Source organism: Scyliorhinus canicula, chromosome 4, assembly GCF_902713615.1.
Source record: "Scyliorhinus canicula chromosome 4, sScyCan1.1, whole genome shotgun sequence".
NCBI classification, from domain to species: domain Eukaryota; kingdom Metazoa; phylum Chordata; class Chondrichthyes; order Carcharhiniformes; family Scyliorhinidae; genus Scyliorhinus; species Scyliorhinus canicula.
In genome coordinates, this window is record NC_052149.1 from 78,659,102 (window position 1) to 78,683,805 (window position 24,704).

The 24,704-nt window shown below is 41.6% G+C and overlaps 1 protein-coding gene across 3 annotated transcripts in view; it reads right to left on the reverse strand.

The window, feature by feature from the left end:
• Positions 1 to 10,514: 10,514 nt before the first annotated feature.
• gorab (golgin, rab6-interacting) overlaps positions 10,515 to 24,704 on the reverse strand; it is a 48,205-nt gene continuing 34,015 nt past the window's right edge. For 2 of the 3 annotated variants that reach the window (XM_038794567.1, XM_038794570.1), the window contains exons 2-5: positions 21,370 to 21,739; positions 17,973 to 18,074; positions 16,717 to 16,857; positions 10,515 to 13,519 (exon numbers count right to left, since the gene is read on the reverse strand). In XM_038794567.1, the coding sequence (XP_038650495.1) occupies positions 13,066 to 13,519; positions 16,717 to 16,857; positions 17,973 to 18,074; positions 21,370 to 21,739 (1,067 nt within the window). In that variant the 3' untranslated portion in view covers positions 10,515 to 13,065. The remainder of the gene's footprint in view (positions 13,520 to 16,716; positions 16,858 to 17,972; positions 18,075 to 21,369; positions 21,740 to 24,704) is intronic. The other variant, XM_038794569.1, reaches the window with a different exon arrangement.

The window sequence follows — 24,704 nt, forward strand, 5'->3', positions numbered from 1 at the left end:
TTCAATGTTGTATTTCTGCTAAAGACTTCAGTTCATGCTGCATCCTTTGAAAAAAATCAAGAGGTTGTTCTCCAGCTCCCCAAGCTTCAGATGCCTTTGCAGTTTTGAGGGGTTTTAATTCCCATTTCCTGTCACTTCCCTGCATATAACACACATGGGCTTTGTGTTCTGATTTGTCCTGGCCCCATTAACAAAACCATACTTCAAGAAATCATCTTTATATTGCTTTGTTCCTAATTTAAGTGTATTGTTTGTATACTGTTCACTGGAGGCCCTGGAGCTCTGCACACTAACAGAACTAACACTAGCACTGCTCTGTCCTGTTGTAGACTCTCCAAAACAGCTCTCTCCACCAGATTCTGATGTGCAACCCTGACCAACACTGCCTATTTGTGTCTCTGGCTGTCTCTTTTCTGTAACAAAATGATCTATGTTCACAGTCCTCTTGCTTGTCTTGCTATAAAATGAAACACACTCGCCTCTGTGATTTCGCACCATAAATACATACATACAGGGTGCTCGGTGCCAAGTGTACATGCAGGGCGTCCTGACCTGCTCACTGTTGCCTCTTATGGTCAGAACACTGCATTGCTGATTACGCAGCAGTTCTCATTATAAATGCACTCAGCAGCTGATGGGCGCAGTGAGAAGACTTTCTTCTTTCTGGAACACCACAACCCTTCCAACATCTGCCTGCGGGTCATGACTGGCACTTTGAAAAACCCTGTAGTGAACGGGTGAATACTAAAGGAGCGCATTTTTTGGGATAAAACAGGTTGTGCATGAAGGTGTCTGTAAGGTGTAGACACAAGAAACATCTACTGTGAGTTAATAACAATGGAAGTGGATTTTGCTTGCACTGATGAACTTCAGAGATGTCCAAAGATGTGCAAGTAAGGTAGGTCTGTGCAGAGTCTGCACATCCTCCCCGTGTGTGCGTGGGTTTCCTCCGGGTGCTCCGGTTTCCTCCCACAGTCCAAAGATGTGCAGGTTAGGTGGATTGGCCATGATAAATTGCCCTTAGTGTTGGGTGGAGTTACCAGGTTATGGGGATAGGGTGGAAGTGTTAACCTTGGGTAGGGTGCTCTTTCCAGGAGCCGGTGCAGACTCGATGGGCTGAATGGCCTCCTTCTGCACTGTAAATTCTATGAAAAAAAAATGTTAGGTGGCGTTACGGGGATAGTGTGGGGGAGTGGGCCAAGGTAGGGTGTTCTTTCAGAGTCAGTGCAGACTCAATGTGCTGAATGGCCTCATTCTGCACAGTACTGTAGTGATTCTATGTCCACAAAGCTGGGCTATAATGCCATTTCCTCCACCATGAAGGAACCTTTTTTGTGCTTTGAAAAGGGTGGTTGGAGATAGGCATTCTACCTTTCATGTGGACCCCAGCCTGCATACTACCCTAACTTGTTTAGGCCTGTCAACCAATGCCGTTATCGGGATGTGGCCACTGTCATGCACAAGCATCTGCTTGGAGCCACAGGTAGAGTTTCAAAGACCAAGTGCAGTTATGCATCCACCTATGGGGCAGGGTGTGGCTGCTTCCTGCTGAAGGGACTACCTCTGACACAAACACCTTGTATCTAAGTAATAGCTACAATTAAAACAGAAATGCAGAAGTCTGATTTTACATCCTAACCGAGCTGTTAGCAGCCAGTGGGGATGCAATTGATTACATTTAGAGATTTAACCTTGTACTAGTTTTTAAAAAAATTGAAAGTGTCCAATTTATTTTTTTTTCCAATTAAAGGGCAATTTAGCATGGCCAATCCACCTACCCTGCACATCTTTGGGTTGTGGGGGTGAGGCCCATGCAGACACAGGGAGAATGTGCAAACTCCACACGGACAGTGACCCGGGGTTCAGATTGAACCTGGGTCCTCGGTGCCGTGAGACAGCAGTGCTAACCACCGTGCCACCCCCTTGTACTAGCTTCTAATTTATGCTGAGAAGGCAGGCAGGTATTTTCCTGGGCCAGTGGTAGAAGATGGCTGACAAGTTTTCAAAAATTCATTCATAGGATGTGAGCGTCACTGGCTGGGCCAGTATTTGTTACCCATTCCCAGTGAAGGTGATGGTGAGCTGCTTCCTTGAACTACTGCAGTCCCTGGGATGTAAGTGCACCCAGAGAGTTGTTAGGGAGGGCATTTCAGGATTTTGACCCAGTGGCAGTAAAGGAACAGCGATATATTTCCAAGTTAATTTGGTGAGTGACTTTGAGGGGAACCTCTAGGTGGTGTTTTTATGTATGAGCACTTGGCACACCAAACAATATAAGGATTAGGTAGGTAGGTCATGGGTTTTTCATGTGTCGGTGCAGACCCAATTGGCCTCTTCTGCATTGTATTTTCTGTGATTCTCCTTCTAGATGGTAGGGGCCGTGGGTTTTGAAGGTGCAGTCTAAGGAACCTTGGTAAGTTCTTGCAGTGCATCTTGTAGATGGTACACATGGCTGTCAGTGGTGGAGAGTAGCAATCAAGCATGGCTCTGTGTCGTGGATAGTGTTGAGCTTCTAGTGTTGTTGGAGCTGCACTCATCCAGTCAAGCGGAGAGTACTCCATTATAATTCGGACTTGTGCTTTGTAGAGAAGGTTTTGAGTAGTCAGAAAGTGAGTTATTTGCCACAGGATTCCTAGCCTTTGACCTGCTCTTGTAGCCGTGGTATTTATATGGCTAGTCCAGTTCAGTTTCTGGTCAATGGAAACCCCCCATGATGTTGATAGTGGGTGATTCCGCAATGGAAAAGCCATTGAATGTCAAGGGGCGACAATTAGATTACATCTTGTTGTAGATGGTCAAAGCCTGGCACTATATGGCATGGATGTTACTTGCCAGCATAAACCTGGATATTACTAAGATCTTGCTGCATTTGCACGTGGACTGCTTCAATATCTAAGGAATCACAAATGGTGAACATTGTGCAACCATCAACGAACATCCTTATATCTGACCTTATGGTGGAAGGAAGATCATTCATGAAGCAATTGAAGAGATTTTGGCCTAGGACACTTGCCGAGAAACTTCTGCAGTGATGATCTGGAGGTGAGATGATTGACCTCCAACAACCATCTGACTCCAACCAGCAGGGCGTTTCCCCCAATTCCCATTGAATCCAGCTTTGCTAGGGCTCCTTGATGCCATACTTGATCAAATGCTGCCTTGATGTCAAGGGCAGTCACTCTTACCTCAGGAGTTCAGCTCCTTTGCCCATGTTTGAACCATGGCTGGAATGAGGTCAGGATCAGAGTGACCTGGCTGAACCCAAACTGAGCACCCATGAGCAAGATTATGTTACTATCCTCCATTGTTTGGGGAATTAACACTGGTTTGGTGAACAAATCAAGCCAAGATGCCAAAGTTCTGAATTTGTGAATAGCATCATTGATTTGAGGTAATGTAGAAAGAGAGCAAAATAAGACACATCCAATTTTTATTTCTGATTTGAATTCCCTATGATTTCCAAGCACATGAAGCAGGATATGACATTTTAATCCTGGACAGAAAGACCAAGGAGAAAGAGTGAACAAATAAGCAGGTTGTTCATTGGATTTCAGAATTTTGTAAGCATTTACAAACATTTGAAAAAAGTTACCATTTACTTTTTTTTTTGAAAGAAGCTATACAGATGAAATATGGATAAAGTTTAAAAAGTAACCTCTACACAACGACAGCAACACGCAATTTACTGGCTTGGAGAAAAAATGTTTTAGAAGTTAGGGTTCATCTCATTTAAGTGGGACAAAATATGAACCAGCATAGAATGTTCTTTATTTGTATTATGTAAAGATAGGCACCATTGATTGAATTAAGTAGTTCTGCCATATTATTCAGCCTGTTCACATTCATGGGAAATAAAGCAGATTAACACTTTGCACCTGGCTATGCCTCATCAAAGGTGGACCATGTAAACACTTGCGGTAGAAGGATTAAATGTGGACACAAATATTCAATTTAGACTGCTACATACCCAAGTAATGGTGTAAGTAGACACAGGATATATAAGTGAATTCCTATGAAAGATAAACATTCAAGACCACTTCCCAGCATGGCCAAACACACCAAACTTCAAGATGGTAGCTTAGAACATAGAACATTACAGCGCAGTACAGGCCCTTCGGCCCTCGATGTTGCGCTGACCTGTGAAACCACTCTAAAGCCCATCTACGCTATTCCCTTATAGTTGAACTAAATTTATATCAATACGCCAGATCTGTACTACATGTTAGATCTGGTGTGAGATCCAATAAATTGTATTCACTGCCAAGGAAGTGGAATGTGTCCATCAAAGGGCCAGAGGGAGCTGGCAGGCCAGTGTGCATGAATTATGCTTGGTTAATGTTATTAGAAGTTGATTGAGCAATCTAATTTGGAGCATGCAATGAACTCTCATGGTGTGTTAAGATTCTGGAGTTCCTAGAATCAAGTTCAATCATGGTAAGTGCAGCAAGGCTGCTAAAGAAGAGAATGCCCCATTATAATCTACAAATCATATTAGTCTATTATCTGCTATTTTCACATTGCAAAGTAAAAGATTCTAAACAGAATAAAGGGAATACTTTTAGTAGGTGGTGTCACAGTGTCACAACTTCCCACAAGCAGTGTAACTCTAGTTTCAAATAAAACCAAACTCAATGCTACGCTGTACCAATTGGAAACTTCATTTTCAATGTCATTAATTTTTTGCTTCCAGACCCTAGTTAACTCTCCCTGTTAAAACTTTAATGGCAGTGTCTAGAAGTTTACAGGTACACCTCTGATATTGCTAAGCAAATGGCATATGCTACCAACAACTTCACTGACATTGTATTTATACAAGTTCAGGGCATAACATATCCATACTATAAACAAAAAGGGTAGAGTGTGAAACGCATTGTAACAAAAGTTAAATAGATGGAAAGGAGAATAGCAATAGGCGAATAAGCAATAGAACGCAGTAGGTGACTCAGGACAACACTCATATGATCTGATTTTTAAACAGTGAAATGCAGTGGCATTTCAGGTTAAAAAAAATAAATGCGTTAAAATAGCAGTTTTCAGGAAAACTGGACATCTCAAAGCACTTCGACAATAAAGTACTTTTTGAAGTGTGATTATTGTGGTAATGGAGGAAACTTGGTAGTTAATTGGCACACAAACAGAAATGTGCACTAACATAAATGTGATAATGACTGGATCTTGTTTCTGGAGATATTGATTGAGAGATACATATTGGCTAGGACACTAGTGGATAACTTATTTCTCTTCAAAATAGTACCATGGAATTGTTTACATCTACCCAAACAAATAGATGGGGCCTCTATTTTTCATCTGAAGGACACCTCAAACAGTGGTGCAATGGATATTAAACCTTGATTTTTATGCTCTAGCCCCTGACAAAAACTACAATTATAGAGTGCCTTTGGACAACCCCTTTCAACTCAACATTGAGAGATGCCTCGAAGCTAAACTTCTGTCTCTTTATCTTTTACACTTTTTTTTTTCAAATTAAGGGGCAATTTATCCTGGCCAATCCACCTACTCTGCACATTTTTGGGTTGTGGGGGCGAAACCCACGCAGACACGTGGAGAATGTGCAAACTCCACATGGACAGTGACCCAGAGCCGGGATCGAACCTGGGACCTCAGCGCCGTGAGGCAGTTGTGCTAACCACTAGGCCACCGTACTGCCCGATCTTTTACACTTTTAAAGCCCTCCTTACAATTCACCTGTTTTGACCACACGTCTCGACAACAACTTGCATTTAGAGTGCTTCTAATATGGGAAAAAAACCATTGGGGTGTTTCAAAGTGCAATTAATTTTTTTTTTTTAAATTTAGAGTACCCAATTTTTTTTCCAATTAAGGGGCAATTTAGCGTGGCCAATCCACCTATCCTGCACATCTTTTGGGTTGTGGGGGTGAAACCCACGCAGACACGGGGAGAATGTGCAAACTCCACACGGACAGTGACCCAGAGCCGGGATTCGAACCCGGGTCCTCAGCGCCGTAGGCAGCAATGCTAACCACTGTGCCTCCGTGCTGCCCCCCAAAGTGCAATTTAAAAAAAATACATGGCTGTTGAAGATATTAGGATGGGTAACTCGACGTTTGGTCAAAACAGGTGAGCTATAAAGGAGGGCTTTAAAAAGGTAAATGATAAAAAGACTGGGTTTACTATCATTGCTACAAATGTTGGAGTTGAAGGGGAGCCCAAAAGGTTAGATTCAGAGGAACTGAGATAGATGGAGCTAGTGGAGATTACAGAGATAAGAAACTGTGACCATGAGAGGAGTTATACCTAAGAAATGAGAATTTTGGGCAGCACGGTGGCGCAGTGGGCTAGCCCTGTTGCCTCACGGCGTCGAGGTCCCAGGTTCGATCCTGGCTCTGGGTCACTGTCCGTGTGGAGTTTGCACATTCTCCCCGTGTTGCGTGGGTTTCACCCCCACAACCCAAAGATGTGCAGGGTAGGTGGATTGGCTATGCTAAATTGCCCCTTAATTGGAAAAATGAATTGGGTACTCTAAATTTATTAAAAAAAAAGAAATGAGAATTTAAGGGCGGCACGGTAGCGCAGTGGTTAGCACTGCTGCCTTACCGTGTGGAGGACCTGGGTTCGATCCCGGCCCCAGGTCACTGTCCGTGCGGAGTTTGCACATTCTCCCAGTGTCTGTGTGGGTCCCACCCCCACAACCCAAATATGTTCGGAGTAGGTGGATTGGCCACACTGAAATTGCCCCTTAATTGGAAAAAAATAATTGGGTACCCTAAATTTATTTTAAAAAATTAGAATTTGAGGCATTAAAGGCTGGAGCTCTGAGGTAGGTTAGTTTTAGGGGCGGGGAAGTTAATGGTGAATGGGACATTGACCAGGTCAGAGCATTGGAGCAATTGAACCTGGAGGTGAAGATACAATGACAGTTTTAGCAGAAAGTAGAGTTGGGGGCCATTAGAGATGGTTGTTCGCAGTTTTCTGTTAAGAGTTGAAAGTTTAGCACAGGCTGAATAGAATTCATGGGATTGCAAACAATGTGGACTGGAGCCAGTGATGGATGATGCAGAAGTAATTACAAGAGCAAAAAATTATTACTTTTGTCCCCAAAGAGAAAATGCTGGAAAATCTCAGCAGGTCTGGCAGCATCTGTAGGGAGAAAAGAGCGAACATTTTGAGTCCAGATGACCCTTTGTCAAAGCCTTTGTCATCTGGACTCGAAACATTAACTCTATTCTCTCCCTACAGATGCTGTCAGACCTGCTGAGATTTCCAGCATTTTCTCTTTGGTTTCAAATTCCAGCATCCGCAGCAATTTGCTTTTATTACTTTTATAACAGTCCTACTACTGTTTAGCTATAGGAAACTGGTGTTTATCCAAAACCGAATGCCGTACCAGCCGTCTGACAATAGAGGTAGTGTTGAGGTATGTGGTAGAGCTGGGTGTTATCAGCATATTTGTCGAAGGTGATGTGGATTATGTTGCCAAAGATTAGGTGAGGAATACAAGGGAATCATGGGTAGAACAGCTATTGATGGAGATGAAGTTCTGATGAGGGTAATTGACCTGAAACGTTTACTGGTTCGATCTCCACAATGCTGCCCAACCTGCTGAGCATTTCCAGCATTTTCTGTTTTTATTTCAGATTTCCAGCATTTGCAGTATTTTGTTTTTCCATTGATGGATATGCTCTGGCTATCATTAGCCAGGCAAGAGCAGAGCCAAACAATAGCAGTACCGCCAAGGAAAACTATCGCAATTTTAGTTGTGGTAAGAAAAATAGGTTTCTAGTAGGAACATTTATTAACAGCTTTCTCTCCATTCCTTGTAGTCTTTGATTCAAATGCATTCAGGGATATTGTCCCAAAAACTACATCCTCTTTTCACATCTCTTTAAAGTAGACAATGGATCCAAGGTCAAAATGCAAAATCTAATTATTCAAGACAATTATAAGAATAGTAAAACTTTTATTACGGCTGTGAGAAAGGCAAATGTGAAATTCTCAGACCTCAGAAGAGGGCTGTACCAGGAGAACATCATTTTAGGCATACAATGACAAAGAGTGATGGTGAATTCCTGGAATACAAAATGAAATTGGCTAATGGCACCCACACAAGTGTGTTGGTTTCTTAAACAATGCATCCAAATCCTGGGAAATTGAAATCCTCAAATAATTTGCATGGACTTATTATTCACTATAGACCGACCTTTAAAGTCAGTAAATCTGATTTGTACATGAAATGTACCAGATCAGATCATATTTCAAGGCTGCCTCAGATGCTTTGTGCTCACAAGGCTGCTTGGTGGAGAGTTTGTAGAAACTGATATGAAGTAAGTTTTTGTTCTGTTGGATACAAGTGGCAATGCCAAATCTGGAACCTGTCTTTTAATGAGTGACATTTGTATCAGACCAAAAGATTTGTGAAATAGTGGGTGAAGGATATGGAAAGAGAATGTTTTTTTCTTCTTACTTATTAACAGTCCACTAATTGAAATGGCTGGGCACTTGATTCTAGTTCAAATTTGAATGGTGTTTGCAACAGACATATTAAAGTATTTGTTGGGTTCATTAAGTTTCACAGGGCTGGCCCCTTAAACAAGACTGATTAAAATTTATAGATGACACAGTGTTCATTTTGTGTTTAAAAAAAAAAAAAATCAATATTGACATTGGGGTGAATTCTCCGCCAGCAGGATTCTCCGTTCTGCTGGCGGCGCATCCCCGCCCATGAGTTTTCCAGCGACGTGGGGTGGCCACAATGGGAAATCCCACTGGCTGGTGGTGGGAATGGAGAATTTTGCTGCCACCGATGGCATGCTGCCGAGAAACATGCAGCTGGGGAGTCATAGAATTAACCTCATTGTTTTTAGTTATACCTCAGTACATTTACACATCAATATGGCTTCTGATGCAGACCATTAATAACTGCATCCTACCAGTTTTTAATTTCAAAAATTAATCAAAGAATACGTTCTCTAAGTTGATGAAATGCAGTTCTTATAGGGACACTGCAATTGACTTGTCTAGGCTAGGCTGGGATGGGATGGGAAAAAAAAGGGTTTACAGTGGCAACTGCCTGCGTGCACCCCTGCTCGGGTGGAATTTCACACTGGCCCTAAACCCAGAGCATCCCCCTTTAGGAGCCAATGCCCCACAGCCTGACCTGCCTTGCAGATGGCCTTATTAACCTTTCGTACTGCATGGAGTGGTTTCCTGTATGGGCTGCTGCTGCATGCCCTTCACTTCTTGCCCTCACCCAGAGATGACGTAACTGATAACGTGAGTAGGAGGGTTGAGTAATGCCCCATAGTCCACGCAGTATCCACTGGACACGGAAATCCTGAACGGTGCCAGTGGATGCAGCATGCTCCCTCTCCAGTGACACCTGGCCACAAATGCAGCCGCGGCAGAGAGCCAGACAGTCTGGTCAGACGACACCCTCGGTTGATGACAAGTTTGGCCAGGATCAGGTTCATGAGGAGGCCTTTCTTCCTCGCCCGCCTCTGCACTGGATGCCTGAAGATCAGGAGCATGGGACCGAATGCAAACAAAACTGTAACAAATGATTTTTTAAATAACTAAAAAGGGGAGTGCATTCGGCCCATTGAGCCTGCACCGACTTTCCGAAAAAGCACCACACCTAGGCCCACTCCCCCGCAAACCCATAGCCCACCTAACAGTTGAAATTAAATGAAATGAAAATCGCTTATTGTCACGAGTAGGCAGTTACTGTGAAAAGCCCCTAGTCGCCACATTCCGGCGCCTGTCCGGGGAGGCTGGTACGGGTTGAGCACTAAGGCATAATTTACCATGGCCAATCCACCTAATGTGCACATCTTTGGACTTTGGGAGGAAACCAGAGCACCCGGAGGTAACCCACGCAGACACAGGGAGAGTGTGCAAACTCCACACAAACAATTACCCCAGGCTGGAATTTGAACCCAGGTCCCTGGCGCTGTGAGGCAGAAATGCTATCAATGTGCCACCGCGCCGCCCTAAATTTTGTAGCAGAAACAGGGTGACCTGGAAGATGAAAACTCAGTTTCTCTTGCCACAGATAAAGACTCCAGGCTGCTGAATCAACGCAGAGGATAGACAAGCTGGGAACACAATAGGCATCCATCTCACTCCTACAGTCCAGAATCCCTACAGGTGTTGGGCACATCGAGTCTGCACCGGCCCTCTGAAAGAGCACCCCACCTCGGCCCACTATACAGAGTTGCAGATTGCAGAGAACTGCATACAGCTGCTGACTGGAGGGAGGGAGAGGGAGTAAGAAACAACCAGCTAGAATGCATCTCGTCATCATAACTATTGACCAGATTGGAAGGTATACTTACATGTTGTCTTCTGATGAAAATCGAGGTCAGTCCAGGCTGTGATTTAATAACTAGTTAACAGCATTCAGCCTCCAACAATTCTACGGTTGTTTGTACTGGTGGGACCATCGTCCAACCATGGTCATTGCCTTCTACAGGGGAAGGGAAAAAACTATGCAAGTGTGGGATGGGGGTGTTAGTAGGGAAATTAAAATGCAAAATTCCCATAACCAAGGAGCTTTTAATTGCAGATTTAAATTCACACAAATATATTTAAATGGATCAATTATGAATCAATGAAGTTATGTATAAATACAAAAATACATTTATGCAAAGTGAACAAGCTCAAAAGTAAACAATATAATGAGCTCAAATCTGGTGTAAATCCATTTCATACACATTCTGCAATCAATGTACATAAATTAGTGTTAAAAGCCACCCCAAATCTATGGAAACAAACAATAAAATAAAGGTTGAACTGACAAACAAATCCAGGCTATTCTATATTGGTCCAGCAGCTAGTCTAAACAGACATCAACAGCATGTGTTAAATGTGTTACCATGAAATTTACAGAAGTCGGCATAAATATCTATAAATCAAACAGTCTAGTTATCAGACAAAGGCTTTGAATAAATCTATAAAGACATTTTTTTTTCATTTTTGCGGAACCTAACTTTGTCGAATGTGCTTTTATCTAATTTCTGTATGTGGGTACAGTGTCTCAAAGGTAGCCACCGCGGACCGAATCCATGCCAGATTTAGGTCCTTGCTCATTTTTGGAGAGAAAAAAAATCTGAACCTTAATTTAGTTAATTGGTTTGAAGAAATAACATTTGAAAATAAATGAAATAATAAGGTAAATAAGGCTGACTCGCAGGCTCAGGTTGGGTGAGGTCGACGGTCACTTGGGCCATGGAAAGTACCAGCACGGAAGTGGATAACTAGCCTGGTGTACCACCATGCCAATGCAGCATCGAGCCGAATTGTCCTGGTGAGTTATTTTACTCATTTAATAACAATTAAAAGTAATACATGGCAGCTAATAAAAATGTTCAGTTTTCAGGCAACCCTGGTTTCCAGATAGCCAAACTTGAGACTGTACCTGTAATAGCTAACTTTTAAATACTCATCAAATTGTAGTTCTCTTCCGTATTGGTAATAGTCCACAGCTTGTACCAGTTAAACTTTTTGAATCTTATAAAAATGCATCTACAGTTTAAGGCCAAGGCAGTATCTTGGTGTAACTATTGTAACAAGACTCTATTACTGGCAACACTTAAAATGTTAACACATTCAAGTGTGATAAATGTAGGATTTTAGATATATTGGATAATAAATATTTGAAGGTTAGAAGCCTCGGTTAGAGTGTGTTTGACTGCTGCAGTCATGTTTTTAAAAGAATTTTGGTTTGAAAGATTTTGCAGCCAGAGGTGCAATTAGACGTCGTAAATAGCTTGGGCCAACGCAATTTTGTTTTGATTAAGGGGATTCCTTGGGGAATTAATTTCCAGCTTGGTGAGATGTAATTGCTATGTGGAGCCAAGGCACTAGGTATTTCAGTTGAGCTCTGATTCTGGCTGTTGCTGAGGTACGGCAGCTTGTTCGCACTGTAAGTTAGTTAAAAGAGATTAACTGTATTTGAAGCAGTGCAAACTTGTCTGAGGACAAGGGGGAGCTGAAACAAGCCAGTTGAAAACAGCTTTTGAAGACATCCAGCCAGAGTTTTTGCAGGGGTTCTGACCAGAGTCAGATCTGTCTGTAAAGCAGTGTCAAAAGATCTCTTTCTCAGAGAATAACTCTATAAAGCCAGTATTCTTCTGTGCCATTGGCACTTAAGGTGGACTGAGAGTTGAGAAAGTCTATTTTCTTGTTATTTAAGTGGAAATAAAGATAGCAAGTAAAGTTATTGTATTCACTGTGTTGAGTAGTATTTTCTATGGGATAACTGCAAGCTATTTTTGGGTGTGATGTTAAAGATTTTAATACTGTGTTCGTAATAAAGTTTTGTTTTAAAATGCCATATCCCCATTTCTTCACGCAATCACTCCTGGAGTGTTTCCTCACAGTCTTACAAAATAAATATCCTAGCCACTGCTGGGGTCTGGTCAGGGATCGTAATACAAGAAAATGACAGAGAATGAAAAAATTAAACCAGAATTACACAAAAGCAATGACCCAAATCATTTCATCTTCAAACTCTTAGCCATAGTGGTTCCAATGAAATGGTTTTAAACTTTAAAAAATCTGAAAGGTTCAAGCAAATCAATCAACTAGTTGCAGATATAATGATGTAAACTTCAGAGAAAATGCTAATGATTTGTTTTTTCAAATATTTTTAAAAAATAAGTTTGCATAAAAGAGGTTCTCAAGGCAACCTCTGCCAGCCTCAACTTTTTGATCAGTTAAATCTTATAAGACATCATGGGGAGACTAACTATATTGCACATATTAAAATTTACAGTACGTTAGTGTGATGGGAGAGTCCATCAAGTGCAGGAACACTTATAAAGTGCCTCAACTTACAGGTCAATCTTCAGCTACAAAACACCTCTCACAGATTGTAGGTTTAGGGTGTGCACAACCTTGTTCATTGGTTGAACTCTTCATTAGTAAAATATGATGCATAAAAATATGTAGGATATTTGGTCACTTTTAAAAATTAATTGATGTTGGTCCGGATTAAGTTGCCAACAGATGGATGATCACATTGTGGAAACTAACATCAAATTTCACCCAAACCCATTGTGAAACACAAACATACTCTCTCTCTCTTAATTCATAGCAATTGGTGTTTGAATCTTCTCTGACATTGTATGATTCAAGTTCTCTGGTTGAGTTTGAGCTTTATCCTTTGAATCTTTCTCACCTATGTCATTAGCAGCAGAGAGGTCATTTTTTTCAACCTGCTTAGCTGTCCGACTTGGATTATCCCCCTCTTGAACAGCTTGCTGTGCTGATCCATCACCTGCTTTAGTCTGATCAGTCCCTTTGAACATTTCCTGCTGCTGCAATATATTGTCCACTTCAATCTCTAGTTCCAGCCGCTCCTCATCGGTCTCCATTTCCAACTGATGCATCAACTCTTCCAGTTTATCAGCTTTGCGTAACTCATTCTGCTGGATTATGGTGCACAGATGCTCAGTTAGCTGCTCCTTCAATTCAGTCTTCTTGTACAGATCCAGTTTTGCTGCAACATATTCCACTTCTGCCTTATCATACCTCCTTCTGAGGGCAAGGAAAGATTGCACAATGAGCAAGTTGAATTTTGTTCCCTGTTAAGGCTGCATGCACAAATATCACTCCAAGTCATTAACATAGTTGCAAAGTGAAGTAAAATGCAACACAATTCTGAACAACTTTTCTTTGCAAGGAACTCTTTCTGTCCTTGCTCCTCAGGTCATACCAAAATGTAACTAAGTCGTAGGGAACCAGCTTACAACTCACCAGTTGTGTCATTATCAGCTGTTAGGAGATTCACAACAATGGTCTGATAACTTATCATTCATTTTTTTCTCCCCACCAACACCATTGCCCATTCCTTCAGCGGGTATACCAATGTCTAGCTTTCACTTTTGCTATATCCTAAGTAGGGGAATGCCTAATTTTCATTTACTCTTCTGCGCTCTTCAGTGATAAGGTGAGGCCAAAAACTCAGGAGTACAAAGCATGTGCAATAGCTGGTACATGTTTTCTTAAATCCTTCCAATGAACACAGCTTTTTGAAATTTAAAAATAACTTGGTACAAACTATTAGGCCCAACATAAACTTAAGTTAGGATCCTATTTTCCGAACATAGAAATAACAGCTCAGGATATCTAACACAAACTACTGCAATCTAATGTGAGTGCAACAACTGTGGTAATTAAAACAAAAGGAAGTTGCATTGTACTTAAGCTTCAAGCCCAAGCTTGAGCTCGTTTGCAGAATCTGTTCCCTCCACATCAAAATGTCCTCAAATAAACGTAGGTTGTGAATCTTGAGAGTTTGAAATGCTGCCAATATAAATTCAGTAGAACCGAATTGATATCTTGGCTGCCAATATAACTAGTTTAGAGAAAACCCTGTCTATTAACCACTTTGACCATCTACTTTAGGTAAGGTATGTCTTTTTAAAATACACATCCTGCTTGGTGCAGTGTGGATCGTGAACAAGCACAATGACAATATTCTTCTAACTCAATCAAGCATTCCAATCCCATCATTCAGTGCCACTACAATATTATTTTATAATAAGGCGCTGAAGATCCCAATTTATTTGTTGAATTATTATATATAGCTTCGATTGCACAGGCTCTGGCTGACAGCCCTGCAAAAATCTCTTAAAATTTATGCATGCTCCAAATATGAACCAAGTAGAGCAGTACAGACAATATAACAATTTCATAAGGATAAACAGGAGCAAGGATATTTCACTTCAAAGTCCTGGAAATAAATGGGTATTGAGCAAGCTTACATGAAATCTACAGCATACAGGTCAGGAGACCAATGTCCTTCTCGATCCTTCTTCTCCTTCATTTACATCAGACATCATCCCTGTTTGCCCATGCTGTGAATTAGATATCCTTGCTGATCCTGAACAGTCCTTAGCAAAGGCTACAACCTTCATCCGCATATATCCTGAACGAATTTAGTGTTGAGCAGGATGCTGTGCTCTTCTTTCATCTCCTTTGCTACCGCACCAATTACTAATTAGAAGTCTCAACTCCTCCCCACACAGGGCCCTTTCTTTTGTCTTCAGAATGTTTGCTCCACCTGGCCTCCTCCCTCTGGTCTCTTGCCTTCTCTGGATCTTTCCATTGAAAACTGACAGAATGGCACTGGCCATTTCGATTTCTCTGCTTCCCTCAATCAAACTCATCTTCCTCTGAACTTGCAACACTGTTTTCTCACAACCAACCCTAACATTATTATTTGACCTGCTGATGGGGTGATATTTAAATATCTTCTACTGAAATGACTGAACAAATAACTCCTCCTACTTCTCCCGAATCACATCCTCACCATAGAACATGAAGCCATCACATGAAGCAAGATGGCCACAGACCTCATCATCTTTGGAGATCACCCATCATTGCCTCAAACATTGTGGTACCCCCAACCCTGCAGCGTCTGCTTCTATCTCCTAATCAAGATTTGTAAACAGGACTGTCCTGGGAGATCCACAGTTTCTGTTTTCGTCTCAGAGAACTTACTATTTCCTCTCTCGATTTATTTTTGCCCTCTGCCCAGTTTCTTCCTAAGAGTTACCAGTTTCCTGACTCTAACCAGCTCCTTTTCACCATGAACATTTAACTCTGCTGTAACTCCAGCTCCCAAAGGGATGCCCTGAAGACTCTTTTTCTTCCTTAACTTCTTAGAACTTCAATTTTGCTTCTAATTTACATCCTTGTTTTTGTATGGTCCATCTCAATCCTCCTTTTCTCAACTTCCATCAATATTTCTAGGGATACGATCATCATTGTAAACCCACTGTCTCTCACAGCTACAATGATTACAATTTCCATACTCCTAGTTGCAACAGAGACGGAGACCGTTTTATGTCTTCCTTCTCTCAAGTGAGGATTTCCCCAACAAGAAAGCCCCAATCCCACAATACTATGCATTGATAGGGTCCCTTGACAGTATCTGTTCCATTTCTCAGACATTTTTACTGTCACCCCTTATCCTCCATTCCAGAATCATGATAAGGTTTCAGCATTCCAGAATGACTGTTCCTTCCATAATGCCCTCGGCACTATATTCAATGTAGTTTTTTTTAAAAATCTGCTGTTAAGGATGTGGTAGCCTTAATACTGTGGGTACCACATACAGTTTAGGAGATCAGATTTGTGAAACATATCTGGTCTAATCATAACGATGGCCCCAAGCTTCCTGTTGTCTGACATTTTAATTCTCTGCACCATTATCATTCTGAACTCAGCCGCTTCACTGTTTCAATGAACTTCAATGCATACTCAAGGAACAGCATCTCAACTTCTAATTCTGTGTGGAGGCTTCGAGACTCAACACAGACAAACAATTTTCAGATCACAATCTCTGCCAATAACTTTGCATGCACACAAAATAGAAGCAATCTGTAAAACAGCACATGAAAGCATGATTCATTAATATTGCTAATGATTCTTCATTTTGCTTCAGATGCTGAAACTGGTTGAAAATGGCGACAGAAAAAAAGATGGACTGTGTTACAAAACTGAAGTCCATAACTAACGTTAAAAAAATAATGAATTATGCTATCCTTGTTGTTTAATTTGCTGTCATATCTACATCCAAAGTTATTAAAGTTTGAGTTTGTACGAAGACTTTATAAACATGTACTTGCAATTATTTAATTAGAACGGTTGTAACTTTGTACGACTTGGGCCTGAATGGTTAGAACAGAAGCAGTAGCTTGTGCCTTCGAGGGCAAACATATTCTTACTTAGCCTGATAATATTCCCAGCTGGACAGTTCTATCCGATTCCGCAAGATATTAACATCATTTGATAACAGGTCATCCAAGGTCTGAAGTTCCTTTTGGATCTGCTTTAGTTTCACAGTTTCTGCCATGGTTCGCTTAGACCTGGAATGATCAGAATAACTGTTCAGAACTGCAGTAGACATGTAGCCACTGACACCGTACCACAACATACTTTAAAAATAACCCAATTAAATTATAAACTCTTAACAAGTTTAGATGAAGCTGGAGAAAATGTCATGATTGATGTCCTCAAATGCAATAGAATATACACTTAATATTGTCCCTTCTGAATAAATAAGACTTAGGTATGCATTCTTTATTTTTGATAACTCCCTCACCTCTTCAGTAGGCAATGGCTCCTCTGCTTATGCATATGCCCAGTTATTCATTGCTCTTCCATATCACACCCATGTGAACATCATTCCTTGGAGTTTTAACTGACAGAGTTAGGGCCAAGGGCAACAGATGCATGGGAAGCTCCACTGTAGAATCATAGAATTCCTACAGTGCAGAAGGAGGCCATTCGGCCCATCGTGCCTGCACTGATCCTCCAAAAGAGCACTCTACCTAGGGCCACTCCCCCACCTTATCCCTGTAATCTAATCTATGTATCTTTGGACACGAAGGGGCAATTTAGCATAGCCAATTCACCTAACCTGCACATCTTTCAACCACTTGAAAGATCTCCTCCAAGTTACACACAATCCTGACTTGGAACTATATTGCCGTTCCTTCATTATCTTTGGATCAAAATCCTGGAACTCCCGTCCTAACAGCACACTGGGGTGTACCTACAACACATGGACTACAGTGGTTCAAGAAGGGGATTCACCACCACCTTCTCAAGAGCAATAAATGCTTGCCTGGCCACCGATGCCCACATTGTGTAAAATAATACATTTTAAATACTGGTAGGCTCCATGACTATACAAAATTAGATCACCAAGATGCCGTAAACATGAGTGGTGATGGAAAGTGACCAAATTGTTTTTGTTAACCTTGGACCTTAGTGCAGTGCACCATTATCATCCAAATCCGGGGGAGAGACAAATTTGACAATGTAGGAGAAAAAACCCTTTTTAATGGCCCAGTTTAGTGTGAAGTAACTTTTCTGAATATTAGCTCTGAAGGTATACAATAGTATATGAGTGTATAAGTGAGAATTGGTGAACCAATTTAGCGAGTCAGCTTATCCTCCGGTTAAGAATATTCCATACCTTTCTGCAATGGTCTTTGAGAGAAGTGCTTTCTTGCGTTTATTCTTCTCTTCCATTAATCGTTGCTCCAGTTGCAGCTGTTCCAGACGTGATCTCTCGCGCCTGTGAAAAAAATAAAATTTCTGTTGTAATGTTTCTTCACAATTTTCCTGTCAGCTGACTTAGTCAATTGCTCATAGATAATAAATTTAGAGTACCCAATTACTTTTTTCCCCAATTAAGGGGCAATTTAGCATAGTCAATCCACCTACCCTGCACATCTTTTTGAGTTGTGGGGGTGAGACCCATGCAGACACAAGGGGAATGTGAAAATTCCACATGGACAGCGACGCAGGGTGGGATCGAACCCAGGTCCTCAGTGCCGTGAAACAGCAGTGCTAACCACTGCGACACCGTACCACCCTACTGATAATGTTACTTTGTTGAACAGATTGTGCAGTGCCCAAACAGAGAAGCAAAAATACAATTACAAGTATGACTGTGCTTTAAGTCCGGGGATGATTCTGATACCTTTTTTTTCCCATGCATGTTGAATCATTTGTTGAGTAATTTTGTTTTATATGAAAACTAGTCAGTTATTAAGTTTGTACCATCTTCTATTCAATTATAGTTTTTAAATAACAGCCTTCTAACAGCTTTAACAACATGATTATTTGAATAATCTTGATTGATTGATTTTGGTGCTGACACCAATGTGTTACATCTGAGTGGCATCATCTATCATTCCTGAGAATTCAAAGACATTTTTACGCATAAAAGTTATACAATAATACAAACTAAAAGTAAAACATGAAAATAGTTATTTAGCGCTAAAAATAATATATGAATTGAACCGCTTTGATTAAGAGTAGACATGTGCGTCTTTTGTATTTTTCACAGAGATGCTGAGTTTAAAGTTTTACTGTACTGAGAATGTATTAAGCAGGACAGAGTTTTCTCACAGAAGGGGACAGGGGAATGCCAATGGTTAGCACTGGCATAAGCTTTGTTTGGTGAACATTTGTTGATGGAATGGAGTGGTCAATGGTGGGGAATGAAACAAATGATTTTCAACTTTGGTCAGTCATGGTCTACAAAAAGTCCCAATAAATTTCAGGTGCAGTCCAATGTAGATCACAGCTCCTGGGAGAGAGAGAAAAAGAAAGAGATAAAGAGAAAGAGAGATAAAGGGAGAGAAAGAGAGAGAAAGAGATAAAGAGAGAGAAAGAGATAAAGAGAGAGAAAGAGATAAAGAGAGAGAAAGAGATAAAGAGAGAGAAAAAGAGATACAGAGAGAGAAAAAGAGATAAAGAGAGGAAAGAGAGAGAGCGAGAAAGTGAGAGATAGAGATACAGAGAGAGAAAAAGAGATAAAGAGAGGAAAGAGAGAGAGCGAGAAAGTGAGAGATAGAGATAAAGAGAGAGAGAGAGAAAGAAAAGTAGAGAGAAGCAATGGTTGTTTTGGATTCTTATAGCTCCAGAAAAATATAAGCAACTCCTTGCTCAAAAACATCTACTCTACTTGTGTTTAACAGAGGAAATGAAATGAAACAGACAAAATAAGTGAAGATGGTACTCAGTAGAGTGCATATATCCATCACTGTTAATGCAACATTATCACAATTTTGCAACTCTTCCTGGAGGCTTTCCCCTGCTTGGTTGATGTTCTATAACTAAAGCTGAAAATAGAAATGCTTTCATTAAGAGCTTCCATCTCACTGGATTGGCTTCAGGCCAATCCACATCCAATAACTTGCTCTGAAAACTCTGCTCACATTTTGACAATTGTGACAAATGCCACCACAGCAATTGAGACAATCCACAATGTTCTTGAATTTTGTTTAATTCCCTTTTCTTCCATGTACTGAATGATCTGTTGAGCTGCTTGCAGAAAAATACTTTTCACTGTACCTCGGTACATGTGACAATAAACAAATCCAATCCAATCCAATCTGGTAATACAGTCAATCACTTTCTAAATAGAACAAATCTTCATTCTAAAAGAAAAAGTCAATTCACCCTAACTCCCAGTATAATAATAATCTGTATTAGTGTCACAAGCAGGCTTACATTAACACTGCAATGAAATTATTGTGAAAATCCCCTAGTCACCACACTCCAGCACCTGTTCAGGTATACTGAACGAGAGGTCAGAATGTCCGATTCACCTAACAAGCACGTCTTTTGGGACTTGTGGGAGGAAACCAGAGCACCCAGAGAAAACCCATGCAGACACGGGGAGAATGTACATACAATGACCCAAGCTGGGAATCAAACCCGGGTCCCTGGCGCTGCGAAGCAACAGTGCTAAGTGCTGTGCTACTGTGCCGGATCCATTAAAAAAATTCCAAAATTTGAACGCACATCTTTGCCTTAACTTAATCAGTTCTTTGTTGGGAAATATCCTATCGGTGTACCAAATTTTGTTGAAATCCGACAATTAATTTTCGAATTATATTGTTTACAAACAGATTATCAAACAGGGGTGAAAAAACTCATACATCTACAGATAGCTGCAGTAGAATATTGATGACCCCAATCTAAAGGAATTGTTTATGATTAAGGATATGATAAGTTAAATAGAAACTGATCCATTCAGAACAGTATTTGATTGCACTGCTCCATTTATTTCAGAAACTACATCTTCATAATACAAGGGCAAAACTACTTTGCTACAACTAAGCAAATAGGAAATTCCATTAGTAGAAATCTTCAAGTTGAAATTTCTCCATTTGCTCCCTTGGATATACACCTATGGCCATGGCCTTCCTCCTTAGTCTCTGCCATTGTAGCTGAGCGAAGAAGTACACCAAAGTGGTATGGAGACCAATAACACTCCCTCCCCAAATCAACATGGCCCTTAAGAGAGATTGCAGCACAGATTTACCAGAATGATGCCTGGGCTAAAAAGCTTTTATCCCCAATTATGGAAGGTTAATAGAGGAGTTGTTTATGATTACAGATATGATCAGTTAAATAGAAATAATTCCTCTAGAGGGACAATCCAGAACGAAAGGGAATGAACTTAAAATTAGAGATACACCATTCAAGGATGAAGCCACCTGCTTACAAAGGGCGGTATTCTCCTCCAAAAGAACAAACATTCAGGCTAGATCAATTCAAAATATCAAAACTGAGATTAATAGGATTTTTAGGAAGGGTACTGAAGTGTATGGAACTACAGCAGGCAAATGGAATGAAGGCAAAGAACAGTCATGATCTAATTGAATGGCACAACAAGCTTGAGGGGTCGAATTGCTTATTCCTGCTCCCATGTTTGAAAATCAAGCTTGCATCTCATCTTACTTTGATGCAGCTGACTACTCTTCCAAGGACAACTGAATCTAAGTTACTAGGATGACAGCTTAAATAATTGACTAATGTTTCTAAGGGTTATATTTATTTCTAGACTTACTAACAATTCCACCCCTTTGATCTGTTCTGTTGATAACTCTTGAACTGAGGAATCCTGGAATATATATGAAGCTTTGGGTCCAGGTTTGTTTGTTTCTGCCTGGTGGCTTACTCCAGTTTCAGTGGGTTGTTTTTCAGTCACTTGTAGAGCCTGCTTTGGTTCTAGTTTGGGTGATGGTGGCTCTGTGACTTGTGGAGGTCTCATCTTTGGTTTGGACAATTGTTGATCTTGAAGATTTAGAGCAGCTTGGTTTTGCTGAGTTGTTCTTTGACTCTGCAGCTGCTGCAAGGCCTGTTCTCTCTGAAGCTGCTGACGACTTTTGTTTGTTGACGGTGTTCGTTTTAATTTTCCTGGCTTTTCTGAGATCAGTGGATCTGAAAAGAGTGTTCAAAAATGTTAGTTTTATTGTACTCAACACCAAAAGTCAGTCTCGACTCACAGGCCAAATGTCATATGTCTAATTACAAGGACAATGACTTACTCTATTCAGGGTATACAATTTCTCCTTAATACTGTAGTAGGTCAATGCATTGCCATACTTCATGGCTCCAACACATTTTATTGTACAAGCTTGTATTGTTTTCCTTTAAAGCAAGACTCAATCCCAGTCCCATGTTGGACCATATCAATTTGAACTCAAACCCAAACTAATTTCCCACATCATGAAAAAAAAACATAACACACCATATCCTTAATACTTGTTGTAGAAATGTGCTATTCATTACAATTAAAGGTTAAAACAAACAAATTACCACATATTTCTTAACATTCTTATCAAATCTTGTCTATTTTACACAGAATATGCACTCAGCACAACTGATGGCTGTATGGTAATCAAAAAGACCACCATTTTCCCCGGTACATATGGCTCAGCTCCTAATGGGTCCCCAGAAAGGAATCCGAAAGTCCAAAAACAAGAGATGATTATTTGTTGTGTAAAAGAGGTCTGCATCATGCAACTGCAGGAAATAGAGGGAGTGGGTCTCTTCCACAGTCCAAACACATAGTCCTTATAAAGTTGAGTTTAATGTTTTCATTATGAATCATTGAATGACAGATGGCTATACGAACTAGGCCACTCAGCTCTTCAAGCCTGCTCTGCCATTCAATAAAGATCATGGCTGATCTGATAGGGGGAGGTCATAGAGAGCATCAACTCCATGCAATCGGGGAAGGCATTAGGTCTGGACGGATTCCTGGTGGACTTTTATAAAAAATCCATAGCAGTGCTGGCCCTGCATCTACAGGAGATGTTCAATGACTCGCTTTTGAGAGGGTCCCTGCCATCCACGTTGGCTTAGGCCTCGATATTACTGATCCCTAAAACAGACAAAGACCTGACGGAGTGAGGGTCATAGAGACCAATTTCACTCCTAAACACGGACACTAAAGACCTGGCGAAAGCACTGGGGAGGCGATTAGAGAGTTGCATGCCAGAGGTAGTCGCGGAAGATTAGGCGGGCTTTGTCAAGGGCAGGCAACTAACAGCGAACATCAGATGCCTGCTGACTGTGAATATGACCCCACCCGGGGAGGAGACACCAGAGGTAATCATCTCCCTTGATGCAGAGAAGGCCTTTGACAGTCGAATGGTACCTCATGGAGGTACTAGAACGGTTGGGCCAAGATTCACCTCATGGATGAAACTACTGGACAGCACTCCCATGGCGAACATATGATCGAACGCCACATGTTCTGAGGATTTTTGGCTACATGGAGGCAGGGATGCTTCTCATCTCGCTGCAATTTGCCCGGGCAATCGAGCCACTGACCATCGCCCTCAGCCCAGCGAAGGGGTGGCGAGGCATCTAGAGGGAAGACAGAGAGCACAGAGTATCACTCTGTGCAGATGACCTGCTCCACTACGTCTCAAATCCCCTAGCCAGTACGGGAGGAATAATCGACCTCCGAAGGGGGCTCAGCACCTTCTCAGACTACAAACTCAATCTGCGAAAGAGCGAATATTCCCCATAAACCTGCGGGTGGGGGGAGAAGAGAGGGAGAACAGACGCTTCCTTTAAAAGGTGGAGATGGGACGAGGGGACAGAGACGGTTGGGGACCTATACATAGATGGCAGGACAACGACCTTGGGCGAAACTGACGGACAAGCTCCAGCTCCCAAAAGGGAACTTCCTCCGCAAGGAAACTACGACATTCCCCCAATGGCCGGAACACTCCTTACTGGACAAACTGCAGGAGAACTATGGGACGGTAACTGCTCCGACATGTACAGACTGGCACTGGAAGAGACTAGTTATCACTGGACGAGAAACAATGAGAGGTGGAACTGGGCATGGAGACAGGGGGATGAATCGGGATTGTGGCAATACATAGGGCGAACTTCACCTTCTCATACGCACTGCTGAGGCCAATGCAGCTGAAGGTAGTACACAGGGCACACTTGCCCAGAACACACATGAGCAAGAGTTCTTCCTGGAGGTGGAGGACAAATTCGAATGATGTCAGAAGATGCCCGGCCAACCACGCCCACATATTCTGATCATGTTCCAGACTGGTCGAGTACTGGACCGCCTTTTTTGAGGCAATGTCCAAGGTTGTGAGCTGGAGATCTGCAGCGCCACGTGGACTGGCTGTCTGACCTCAACAAATTTCTCAAATTGGGAAAAAATTAAATTCACCACAGAACAGAGGAGGGCTTCCACAATACATGGTAGTAATTTACCAACTTCTTTGAGGATCTGTTCGTAGTAATCAGCAACCAAGTGAAGGGGAGAAACCGGGTTGGGGCACAGGGTAACAGGGCAGAGGGACCAAATTGGGGGGGGGGGGGGGGGGGAGAAAGAGAGCCCGGGAAGGATGCCCAAAACACCAAGAAGGAGGACACATCTGGGTGACCACAAGCAAGCTCTTGTTAGGTTTAAATACCAGGGAGCCACACAGAAATAGTGGAACAGATTGGCCGGGTACCCAATCACAGGGGCCGAAAGCAAACAGGCCCCAAACCCTACATATGTTCTCCAGTAATAGATCAAGTTACTTCCGAGTTTATGTAACATTTTATACTGTATATTTTCACAGGATCTCCTGTTCTTGTTTCTTGTATGTTTAAACACTGATGTAACAACGTTGTTACAAGTCAAATCTAAAAAAAGGCTGATCTGACTGTAGCCTCCAGCCTACTCCCAGTAATCTGTCACCCCTTTGATTATCAAAAATCTATCGTCCTCTGCCTATTGAAGAAGGGAGTTCCAAAGACGCAGTACCTCAAGAGAAAAAAAATGCTTCTAATCTCAGTCTTAAATAGGTGAAAAATGGTCCCAGATTGAAGTTCCAAGTTAAAGGACAAGGAAGAAATCTGAAACAAGTCCCGTTGAGTA